This window comes from Furipterus horrens, unplaced genomic scaffold (assembly GCF_987537825.1).
Source record: "Furipterus horrens unplaced genomic scaffold, mFurHor1.1.pri manual_scaffold_10, whole genome shotgun sequence".
NCBI lineage: Eukaryota > Metazoa > Chordata > Mammalia > Chiroptera > Furipteridae > Furipterus > Furipterus horrens.
The window spans coordinates 45,106,057-45,118,627 of NW_028327180.1; the positions used below are offsets into that span (position 1 = coordinate 45,106,057).

The window sequence follows — 12,571 nt, forward strand, 5'->3', positions numbered from 1 at the left end:
ACAAAAACAGCCCCAGAGTTATACGGCTCTTCATGTGCTGCTTGTGTGACCTTGGGCAAGTGACTTCACAATTCTGGGACTCAGTTTTCTCAGTCTGTAAAATGGCATAGTGGGATCCAAAATGGCATAATGGATCATTGCTGTAAGTAAATGAGGTAATATATGCAAAGGGCCTGAACGTGCAGCTGACACATAAGTGCATGGCCCGTTGAGACCATTTTTAGCTGCTGTTGAGCCAACTGTCTTTTTACCTGATGCTATTCCTGCACAGATTTGAAAAGCCGCTCTGGGCCCTCATCTCCGAGGGGAGAGCAGGGCTCAAGGCTTTTGGAGGCATCTTCCAGCCAGCACTTGACCCACTCAGAAACAGCAACCTCTTTTTCATAACAATGCTTGTTACACTCCTTAGAAGATCCTATGGAGAGATTCTACACCTAACAACCCAACAACTTACATGTTGAAACAGACATTGTTCTTTTGTTAATGAATGTCCTCTTAGTCTTCTTTAAATCACCATTACAGCATCATACTGATTTTTTAAAGATGTGTTGGAGTGGTTCTGTTACATGACACAACAGGCTAGCACTTCTCAAAATCAGATATGTGCCTGATCACCAGGGATCTTGTCAAAACACAGACCTTCATTCTGTAAGTTTCAAGTGCGACCTGGGAGTCTAAATTTCTAAAGTGCTCCCAGGTGAGGCTGGTGCTGGTCCGGGGACCGTACCTTAAGTAATGAGACTCTAGAGGACAGAGTGACGTAGTTCTGAGGCAGGCAACTGCACAAGTCCCCAAGAGTGCTACAGATACAAATGCTGGGTGACTTGGGGTTATGTAGACAACTCACATGACACAAGAGTGTTGCCATCAGTGTGGCAATGTTCCAGAATGGGGGCCTCCGGGCCAGTGTCCATGATGATTGTCTGTCTCAAGGTAAAGTTCCTTATGAAAAAGAGTCTAGTCTTCCTTCATTGATCTAATAGTTGTATTCAGGGAAAATGCGATGTATATTTAAAACATGCAAAACTACTTGATGCTCATGTAGAAAACAGAGTTAGGTAAAAACTAAAGGCACAAATCATTGGAAGCACATCTTTCACCTGTGTGAGGGACATGAGAAAGTCATGAAAGAGAAAGGCTAATTCTTCCCCAGGTGGGACTGCCCTGCACATGCTAAGATAGTAGGGGACCTGCTTCCCAATTCCTAAATGCCCACAGGCCCACCTCTGCAATTTTGATATAATTACGTCTCCACGTACCTCCACAGCAGCCCCCTGAAAACCATTATTCCAAGGCATTCCTGCTCTAGGGTTTTCTCTTGTGGGTTTATTCATTCATTTCTTCAGTGTTTACTAAATGCCTATTATAGTGTAAGCTGGGGCTGTAGATTCAATCAAGTAAGTGCAGATAATGGGTACGCAGGTGACAGGCTTGCAGAAAGGAGAATTGGAGAAGGAAGTTAAGTGGTCTAAGAACAGTGTGTGCAAAGGACCAGAAGGAGGCCAGTTTGCAGTTTGGAGGGTGAGGAGAGACAAAGAAATTGAAGGGGCAGTGATAGGTCATTAGCAGGGCCTTGAGTCCTCTCGGGGCAGTGGGGGCCCCTGAAGTCATTTTAGGTGGAATAAAGTATTTAGCACAGGACTACATAATTAAGGCCAAAGCATCACTGTGGCTATTATTTTTACTATGAACACTAGTACTATAAATACCATCCTTGGTATTATATCTGCTCCCCTTTTCGAAGAAGGCAGAATGACAAGGACAGAGTTGCACGTGCAGCCTGATGGCGCAAGGCCAGGACTCTGGAGCCAGAGGTCGCATCCTGCCTCCTCACTTCCTGGCTATGTGACTTGCAATATGTCACCTCCCCTCTCTGGGCCTCTGTTTCCTCATCTGCAAAGTGGGGATAAGTACAGTACCTATCTCCTCAAGTAGGCATAAGGTTCAAATGAGTTAGTACACGTAAAATACATTAACTAGTTCCTGGCTTATAAGTGTTCGGTAAATGTTAACTATTATCAGCATGAATATTATTATTATTAAGCACTCAATAGATGTTAAGTATTTCTAGTAGTATTAAACATTTAATAAATATTAGCTATTATTGTTATTATTAAGACCAACAGACATTAAAAACAACTTTAGATCTGTAGTCTTTAGACTGTTCACTCAAACTCCTTTTTACAGATGGGGAAACTGAGGCCCAGAGAGGGAACGGGACTTACCTGAGGGCAACCAACTACCAGCAGAAGCGTGACAACCCCACTTTCTTGAATCCCACAGCTGGCCCCTGTTCCCCCTCCTCTCCAGAGGAAGGAAGTACCTCCCCACTTTCACACACAGATGCTCAGCTGGTTGGGCTCTTATCCTAAACCAGAAGGGCACTGCCAACTCCCTTATTAATAGATGTGTCAGACACCCTGGCCAGGAGAGGCGCTATTCATTTGGCTGATAAAAAGGTTCTAATGCTTGTTGGAAATAACACTTCGTGAAGATTCAGGCACTTCTAGGGAAAAAACAAAATCCAAGATTGAGCCATTCATCTGCTTTAAGAAAAATAAGAATGACAAAGTTAAAACTTTATTCAAGAATATAATACAGTAAAAAGATGTTCTGGTTCTATGTTACAGCAAAGCCAGCAGTCGAGAGCTGTGCCTCCCGCTTTCTTCCTCCTGTCCTTCCTCATGCCTTTTCCCAGACACACTCTGTATTTTTCATTCTCCAGAGCATTGATAATATATGCGATTGTTTTCTTTCCGTTCCCTCTGCTTCCCCCCATTTCTTCTTCACTTCCTCTCCAGTTTCCCCAGCTTCATTCAGGTGCCCCTTCCCCTAAAGCCTTCACTGGCTCACCCCAGTGAACAGTGAGTAGAAGCACGTTCTCTTTCATATGACTCAGTTGCTGGCCTCGGGTCCCACACCAGTGGCACCCCAGGGTAGCCAGAGAGAGGATGGAGCTTTACCTGACCCCCAGGAGAAACCTGGATCACCGTGTCCACCACTCCCCACAGTAGCCAGGCAGTGGGGAGACTGCCAAGGCCTGCATGCCTCCCACCCCAAGAATTAACATCTGTGCTCTTTGCATCTTAGCTCCACCTGCTCTCTCACCATAACAACCCACTGCACAAAAGGAGCAAGAAGTGAGATACTGGACTTCTGAGCCTCACAGTTTATCCTGCATGGGGAAGTAGGGGGCGCTTCATCCTTTAACACCCTGATTCTTATAGCACCCCCACTGGGCCTTAGCCAATCTCTTCAGCAACCCCATTCCACGTACCCCAAATTATCTATCATCTCCATTTTCTTTACTGAGTGGCATTGTACCTTAAAACCTGTAGACCTAGCCCTGGCTGGTGTGTCTCAGTGGATTGAGCACCAGCCTGTGAACCAAAGGGTTGCCAGTTCAATTCCCAGTCAGGGCACATGCCTGGGTTGCTGGCCAGGTCCCCAGTTGGGGACGCACGAGAGGCAACCACACATTGATGTTTCTCTCCCTCTCTCCCTCCCTTCTCCTCCCTCTAAAAAATAAATAAATAAAATCTTTAAAAGCAAAAATATATATCTTGGCCTGGAGTCCAGCTCAGCCCTTTACCAGCTGGGTAATACTGGGCAAATGCCTTTGCCTCTCTGGACCTCAGTTTCCTCATCTCTAAGATGGACCTGATTCTAATGCCACCTTCAAAGATGGCTGTCATGGGATTAAATAAGTAAATGCATGTAGGTCCTTAGGACAGTGGGAGCACGAGGAAGCAAGACCCTCACTGGGTCCAGGGACCTGAGCACACTGCAGGCAGGCTAGCCATAGCTCTCAGCAGAGGGATGCTGGAGTGATTAGCTGGCACAGGGATCTGGTGCAGGACAGGCATTATGCAACCAACTGCCTATTCAGGGCAGATGATGGCAAATCCCCAAGAGGGAAGGAGGAAGGGGCCTGACTTCTGAGTTTTCTGCCCCTTTTAGGTTCTCCTTGGAGACATTTAGAAATGAAATCTCTGGGGGATTATATTAGGTTTCTGCCGGCTGAGCTTGTTAAAACTCCACAACACACAGAGCCAACGAAGGAAGCAAGAACGAAACAAGACAAAGGCCTGCAGGTCCCTTTTCCATCTGACTGGGGGCTCTTGGTCCCGTGCGTGAGGCTGTCCCTCCATGAGACGTTCAGTGTGCTCTCAGCTGCTGTATTACTTAGTATAGCATCTCTGGATGGCGGCCAAAGGATTCAGATTCTCCTTGAGAGGATTAACTTAACTCACAGCCTGCTTTTTAATAGGGATATCTATTTTTAAACATATATAAATGAGGAAATATTCCCAGCCAGATTTTTATCTTATGGGCACAACATCTAAAAAAGCACCAGCAGTGGGTTAGAATTAGGAACCCATTTGTGGTTTCACATTTATTTCATTTAATCCACACTGTTCCAGCTGACACTTGCTGTCCCGGCACAGTGTTCGTTTCCTAGAGCTGCTGGCAATTCTTGGTGTTTGGTGTCCCTTGGCTGAGAGACATGTCACTCCAGTCTCTGCCTCCACCTTCTCGGGGCCTCCTCCTGCGTGTTCCCGCTCTCTTCTCCTCTTCTAAGGACATTTTTCATTGGATTTAAGGTCCCCCCTCATCCAGGACAAGCTCTGCTCATGATCCTAACTTAATTACACCTGCAAAGACCTTCTTTCCAAATAAGGTCACATTCACTGGTTCCAGACAGACATAATTGTTGGAGGAGCCACCATCCAGCCCGCTGCAGTCCAGCCTCTAACTCCACCCCAAAACTCACAGCCCCATGTGCAAAATACATTCTCCCCATCCCAATATCCCCAAAAGTCTCAAATTCCCCTCCATCTGTGAACCTGGAAATTAGAAAACAAGTTGTCTGCTTCCACAATATGTTGGGGCAGGCACAGGATAGACATTCTTGGTCCAAAAGAAAGAAATTGGAAGGAACAAAGGGTCACTGGTCCCAGGCAAGTTCTGAAGCCATCAGCGCAAATTCCACTGTATGTCAAGGCCTGGGAGTAACCCTCTAGCCCTCAGCTCATTCACACATTCATTCCTCACAGCGACTCAGTGAGTTTCCCATGCCCATGTTATGGGTGAGAAACAGGCTAACTCATTGGTGGTTACAGAGCAGATCAGCACCAGGATCTTCACTTTCATCTCCAAGTTATAGGAAAGGTTCTACTACCATTTTTCTCAAGTTAAAGATGAGGGACCTGCTCTGGCTGGTGTGGCTCAGCTGATTGAGGGCTGGTCTGCCAACTGCAAGGTCACCAGTTCAATTCCTAGTCAGGGCACATGCCTGGGTTGCAGGCCAGGTCCCTCGTTGGGAGTGCGAGAGGCAACTGATAGATGTATCTCTTGCACATTGATGTTTCTCTCCTTCTCTTTCTCCTTTCCTTCCTCTCTCTCTAAAAATAAATAAATAAAATCTTTAAAAAAAAATAGATGAGGGACCTGAAGCTCAGAGAGCTTATTCAAACTACAGAAGGTCATATAGCTGGTAAGTGGCATTGATGAGACTTAAACCAGGTGTCAACTTGTAACCTATTCATGTGATTTATTCATGTGCTGGAGAAGTGAGACATTCCCTTGGGCCTGCCCTTCTTCCTCTGAGGACTCAGAAATACAAGTTTGAAAATAAAATACCTGGTCTGCTCACTAAACGCCACCATAGCCTTTTGCAAGTTAAAGTACAAAAACAAAATGAGGACAATGGTGCTGGTAGCTTAGCAAGTGGGAGGCCAGCTTTTTTTCTTTTTAAGTGGTAGATTTAGGCTTCTGGGTTCGGCCTGGGAAACCAGGCCTGTGCCATCCAGCGGCTTTGGTTCCTGCAACTGCATCTCATCTGGGGGTTAAATGAACAGGCGCAACCTGAATGCTGGCTTTTGCTCACTCTGGTATCTTGAGAGTGTATGTGATGGTGACGGCCTGACAAAACCATTTTCTAGTATGACAGCTTCTCTGGGCCTCAGTTTCCTCATCTGTGTGTTGGGAACAGTCATGATCCCAGTCTGATAAAACTGTTCAAGAAATTAATGAGTTGGGCCCTGGCTGTTGTAGCTCAGCAATTGAGCACCGGTCTGTGAACCAAAAGGTTGCTGGTTCAATCCCCAGTCAGGGCACATAACTGGGTTCAGGGCCGGGTCCCTAGCTGGGGGCGCGCAAGAGGCAACCAGTTGATGTTTCTCTCCTCTTTCTCCCTCCTTTCCCCTCTTTCTAAAAATAAATAAAATAAATTTTAAATCTTAAAAAAAAAATCAAGTTAATAAGTTGGGATAGAACAGAGGTTGGGCCACACTATTGGCCATTACAGTGAGTGCCAAGGATCTCCATACCCACCAGCTGCGAGCCAAGCCTTCTGGGGGAGTTCAAACTGCTTCGTAAGCCCTGGCTGGGTAGCTCAGTTAGTTGGAGCATTATCCTGTACACCAAAAGTTTGCAGGTTCAATTCCCAGTCAGGGCACATATTTGGGATTCCGGTTCAATCCTCAGTCGAGGCAAGTATGGGAGGCAGCCAATCGATGTTTCTCTGGCATTGATGTAACTCTCTTCCTTCATCTCTCTCTCTCTAGCAATAGACTTATTGGTGAGGATGAAAAGAAATGTGCTTTGTAAGAGAGGTGCACTGTCAGGTCAGGGTTAGCAGTATGGATGCTGGAGCCATGTTGTCTGGACTCCAAGCTGCCTGTGCCACCAGCTGGCCGTGTGGTGTTGGGCAAGGCCCTTCCTAACTGGGCCTTGGTTTCCTCATCTGTAAGATGGAAATAATAATACTACCCGCTTCCCATGGCTACTCTGAGGATTGGATGAGCTGAGCACGTGTAAAGTCTGGCACGCAGCAAGGGCTCATTAAGTGCAAGCTGTGATGAGGACATGTATGTGGAGGACAAGGTTGCCTTTAAGAAGATCCAAGAGAGAAGTCTTAGACTGCAAAGCCCTCTGGAGAGAGGAGTCATTGAGATCAAATAACAGAGGCCCTTTGTTTCTGGGATACAGGCTTCGCCAGGGCCAGTGAAGGCGCCCAGCCCTCAGGGGGGTGGCTGGGGACTGCATCCACGTGGTTCCACACCTAGGCAAGCAGAGCACCCGATGGGCCCCAGACCCCAGCCACCCTTACCAGGGCCACGGCTCCTGAGGGTCTTTGCCAAGCTGGGGGTGAGTGTGCAGATAGAAGGAGGCATGGACTGAAGGACGGTCATGACCTATGGGACCTCAGTATCCTCATCTGAGAAATGGGGACATTCACGTATCATGTAACAGGAAGTGACCAAGCATTTGCCTGGCGCTCATCTCACCCCCAACTCTCCACCTACAGCTACACCAGCTTTCTGAAACTCAGCCAGCTTGTCCCCACCTCAGGGCCTTTGCACTGACTATTCCCTCTGCCTCCAATGCTTTGCCCACCACATTTGTAGTCATGTGAGAAATTACTCATTCATTTACTATATTTGTTGCCTTGGGCGAGAGACTTAACTTCTCTGAGCTTCTCTTTTTCTCACCTGTAAAATAGTGCTAGTAATTGTCCTTCTTTGGCTGAGGATAAAGGGGTCATTAGAAGTCAAGTGCCTAGAACAGCACCTGGGAGTCTGTGTTACTACAGTGTCTGCTGTTATTATTTTTATTGTTATTTTGTAATATGATTATGTGCATATATTGCTTGTTTCCTAAGTGGAATAGTGGGAGGAGACATACATACTACAGGCATTTAAAGCCATTGGCAATCCCACTACTAAAGAGGTGAGATTTCCTGCCCTGGCCAGGTGGCTCAGCCGGTTGGAGCATTGTCCTGTACACCAAAAGGTTCAATCCCCAATCGGGGTGCATCTGGGAGGCAACCAGTCAATGTTTCTCTCCCACATCAATCTCTTCCCCCCTGCTCTAAAATCAATAAACATATCTCTGGGTGAGGTTTTTTTTGTTTGTTTAATTCTGCTTTTCAAAAAAAGAGATGGTGTCCCCTTGTCTGCTTTCTCCACTCCTGGAAACAGTGTGTATCCAGTACTGCCTGGGAGCTGGTGGGGACATGCAGGCAGATCTGGAAGTCCTGGGTTGGGTGCATGCAGGCTCCGGCAGGAAGTTCTCTTCCCCTCGGATTCCCCGCCACCCAGAAACAGCCATTCGGGGAGGAGAAGCAGCACATGGAAACCTGGGAAGGTGGGCAGCTACACTCACATGGGGACTGAGAATCTCGGTGCCAGGAGCTGGAGAGCTTTGGGACATGGCCTCTCGATGTCAAAGTTGTGCCCCTGAATGAGGGCATCTTAGGCAGGATCCAGACATGTTCTCTCTGTTATTCTAACTCGGTTATGGGTTCTTTTTCATTGGCCTCCTTCCACAGAGACACCCAGGGCTCCGGGGTCCCTGTGTCGGGCCCCAACCTGTCCACCACCCGGCCGATCCAGCAAGACCTGGGCCGCCAAGACCCGCCGCTGGCCGAGGACATTGACAACATGAAGAACAACAAGCTGGCCACCGCAGAGTCAGCCAGTCCCCATGACAGCCTCGGCCATGCCGGCCTGTCCCAGAGCCCAGCCAAGATGGGGAACAGCACCAACCCTGGCCCCACAGCGGCCCCATCTGCCACGGCCAGCAATGCCCAGAACACCACCAGTCGCCGGATGCCCAACAACCCGGGGAACCCGTCCAACCCTGGCCCCCCCAAGACCCCTGAGAACAGCCTTATTGTCACCAACCCCAGCAGCACCCAGACCAACTCAGCTAAGACTGCCAGGAAACCCGACCACACCACAGTGGACATCCCCCCAGCCTGCCCACCCCCACTCAACCACACTGTAGTCCAAGGTGAGACTCCAACCTCACATGTGGCTAGGCGGGGACTCCGTAACCCTGGGCTCAATCCCTGGACGCTCAGCTGGGTGACCCTGGACAATGACGCCACCTCTCTGGCCCCAGTTTCTTCCTCCAGAAAATGAGTATCGATGTAGTTTCTGCCCCATAGGTCTGCTGGGAGCATTAAATGAGATATGCATACAGTGGCTGGCCCATACATGCCCCATAGGGTCTATGATAAGTGCCTGCATCCAGACCCCCACAGGAGAGCCAGGAAGTCACCATATTTGAGGAGCAGTGGATTCTTCTGATGGAAATTTGGGGGAGTCAGATGATTCTCTAAGCCAACACTGTCCAAAAGAAATGCAGCACAGGCCACATATGTGATTTTAAACTTTCTAGTAGCTATGTTAAAGGACAGAAAGACAGAAAGGAGGGAGGGAAAGAGAGAGAGGGAAGGAAGGGAGGGAAGAAGGAAAGAAATGAGTGCAAAATTTAGAAGAAATGGGTAAAATAAACTAGTAAATTATATGTAACCCAAAATGTTATTTATATGCAAAATGTTACCATTTCAACATGTAATCAATCTTTTTAAAATAATTAATGAGCTATTTGACATTCTTTTGCTCACACTCAGACTCCGCTACCCGTGTGTGTTTTTGCTTACAGCCCATCACCGTGGGGACCAGCCACGGTTCAGTGTTGGACAGCGCAGGGGTAGGCCCTGGAGGGACTGGTAGTTCTTACTCCCTTCCCTCCATCCCTCATTTGAGATTGGGCCCAGAGAAACACTAGGAATTTGGAGATGACCCAGTGAGCTTGTTATTTCCTAAGATGATAAGAGTAGTCCAGTTCCTCTAGTGTCAGTTCTATGTAAGAGATTTTTGTGAGTTCTCTAAATGCTCAGCAGAGTCCTACAAGGTAGATCTTGTCATTGTTCCCATTTTACAGATGGAAAAACTGAGGCTCAGAGAGGCTCAGCCTGCCCATGGACCTACAGTGAGGGAAAGCTGCAGAATCAATGTTGGGTTAGGGTAGTGGCTCCTCGCCCTGGTCAGGAGAGGGCTATCAAGGGGGGAAAACCCTGTAGTTTGACGGTAGGTGAGCTCAATATCCCCACCTATGAGGTGGGGGTTATTGGGACTCACCGTGCCTGCCTCCCAGTGACAGTATGAAGATCATCATAAGATGGGGGCAGGTCTGTGTTAACATCCCATGAAGGTCCCACCAGACTCAAAGCTGTAGAGTAATCAAGCTCAGGTACCCTGGAGCCAAGCTGCCCATGTTCAAATCCCAGCTCTGCCATGTCCCAGCTGTGTGACCTAGGCAAGTCACTCCACCTCTCTGTGCCTCAATTTTCTCATATGTAAAATGGGGATCATAAAGTACCAACCTCATACAGTTATGTGAGGATTAAGCAGAATAACATGGTGCCTGGCACACAGTACGCAGTTTATCAGTGTCACCTGCTTCATATCTGCTCTGGGGAGTGAACTGGAGCCCAGAGGCTTGTGGGAAATTGTGGCGGGAGCCCTGTGTTGGTTCTTGTCCCAACAGTGAACAAAAACGCCAACCCAGACCCACTGCCAAAAAAGGAGGAAGAGAAGAAGGAAGAGGAAGATGACCCCGGGGAAGACGGCCCCAAGCCCATGCCCCCCTACAGCTCCATGTTTATTCTCTCCACAACCAACCCGTGAGTATGACTCCCAGCTGGGGCAGGGGAGCCAGGCCGGCAAGCAGACCCAGACAGAGGGTAATGGGGGAGAGTGACCTCCAAGACCACTCTTAGTCCAAAAGGGACCATTGAGCAAATTTTGAAATGATGCCCTTTCCTTGAGTCACATAAGATAGAAATTTGTCATAAAGCACTGATTCTGTTGGCAAAGACCCATTCCTGCCATCAGCAAGAAAATCAATGTCACAAATGTCCAAATCTGCGCTGTCTGTAATGTGAGAGGTGCCCCTTAGCAATGGCTGCCTGGGGCACAACCCGCAGGACTGAGCAACGACCAGAGCAGGAGCGTGGCTGCCTGGGGCCTGAACTCCACTCATAACCTCTGCTCACAAGCATTTAGATTCAGGGCAGATGATCTCTGAGTCCCACGGCTCTCTGTCCTGGGCATCCTCAAGGAGGATGGTTTATTTAGGAGCAAAATTTATCACACGTATGTCATGGTGGCTCAGCGTTATCTTAGGATTACATTTTTCCAAAAGATATTTCTTGAAACTCTGGTCCCTCAAAATGCTTCTCAACAAAGAAGAATCACATCAAATAACCAGATTTTGGAGGGGGGCAGGGCAACTGCTTTCTCTAACCTGTCTCTTGGGGACTCACCCTATGCATTTACTTCTTTATTTTTTATTTAGTTGGCATTACCTATTTTAATAGAGGAATACAATACTTACATGACCTTTACTTTGTGCCTGGCATGGTTCTGAGTGCTTTACAATTTTTTTTTAATTCCTCACAATAATCCTATGGGATTGGTACTATGCTTAGTCCCATTTGACAGATGAAGAAACTGAGGCTCAGAGAGGTAAAGTCACCTGCCCGAAGTCAAGACAGCAAGAGAGTGGGGGAGCCCAGTGACAGACTGACTCCAGCATCCGCGTTCTTAATCACCCATTCCTGACCATTCATGCACCCTTTGACATATTTATTATTATTAGCTCCACTTAAAAAACATTGTCCTTAAGCATTATCCATTAGCATATTGAAGGCTCTAATAAGGCTTGTAATTCATAATTTAAGTAATTAACTTTTGGGAGCCTGTCCTATTAACTCTTTGATTCCCACATTCTTTTGAGTTAGGTCCTGTTATCAGGACCACGTCCCAGAGGCGATAAAGTGAGTTGCCTAAGGTCACTCAGCTAATGTTTTTTTAAAGAAATCTACCTAACCCAGGGTTCCGAGTTTCCCAGTTTTGTTTGACCATAGGACATTTTATGCATGAAAAATCTTTTCGTGTCATACAGTATCAAGGACAATACTTCCTCAGCATGGGAATCAGATGTTCCAAGAGAGTTGTGTGGGAGTGATAAGAACTTATAAATAGGGCACAGGAATATCTGCCCTAGCTGAGGGCCCCCCTGCCTTCTTGGGAGTTTAGGACCCCTTAAACCCCCAGATGTAGGAGGTTAATAGTTTGTTGAGTGTGGGGCATTAAGAGTGAGATCTCCAGTAGTGACATAAGGCGATGACACAAAGAAAGAGCTTGTGAGCCCAGGGTCTGAGTGGACCTCTGCACTCCCATCTGTTCCCAACAGCCTTCGCCGCCTGTGCCATTACATTCTGAACCTGCGCTACTTTGAGATGTGCATCCTCATGGTCATCGCCATGAGCAGCATTGCCCTGGCGGCTGAGGACCCCGTGCAGCCCAACGCCCCACGGAACAATGTGAGTCCTACCCAGCATCCTCAGCCCAGCTCCCCTGTCTAAGGCCTCTGTCTCCTGCTCCCAGAAGCTCACAGCCAGGGTGGGAGGAATGCTGGTCAGGAGGGGAGGCTCTGGTTCTTCAGGGATGCTCTCGAGAGCAGGATGTTCCTTGAGGAGGCAGGGGCTCTGTGCACCTGGAGAAGGAGCGATGGCCCAGAGTGGCTAGGGCTGAAAGCTGTGAAAGTTGCTGGTGGGGGAAGTGGGGCTGACAGGATGTGGAGTTGTACTTTCCCTGTGTGGAATGCAGGGTGTAGTCAGGCAGGGGGTGCTCCAGAGGCAGCCAGGTCTCACCAAGCAGACTTCCATTCTGACACAGAGTTGTGAAAGAGGATTATTTCACTCAGAAAC

The 12,571-nt window shown here is 47.9% G+C and overlaps 1 protein-coding gene across 1 annotated transcript in view; it reads left to right on the forward strand.

Moving 5' to 3' along the window:
• CACNA1A (calcium voltage-gated channel subunit alpha1 A) overlaps nucleotides 1-12,571 on the forward strand; it is a 166,835-nt gene that overhangs the window by 98,260 nt on the left and 56,004 nt on the right. The window contains exons 19-21 of the mRNA XM_090289739.1: nucleotides 8,336-8,799; nucleotides 10,345-10,480; nucleotides 12,055-12,184. Of these exons, the coding sequence (XP_090145865.1) occupies nucleotides 8,336-8,799; nucleotides 10,345-10,480; nucleotides 12,055-12,184 (730 nt within the window). The remainder of the gene's footprint in view (nucleotides 1-8,335; nucleotides 8,800-10,344; nucleotides 10,481-12,054; nucleotides 12,185-12,571) is intronic.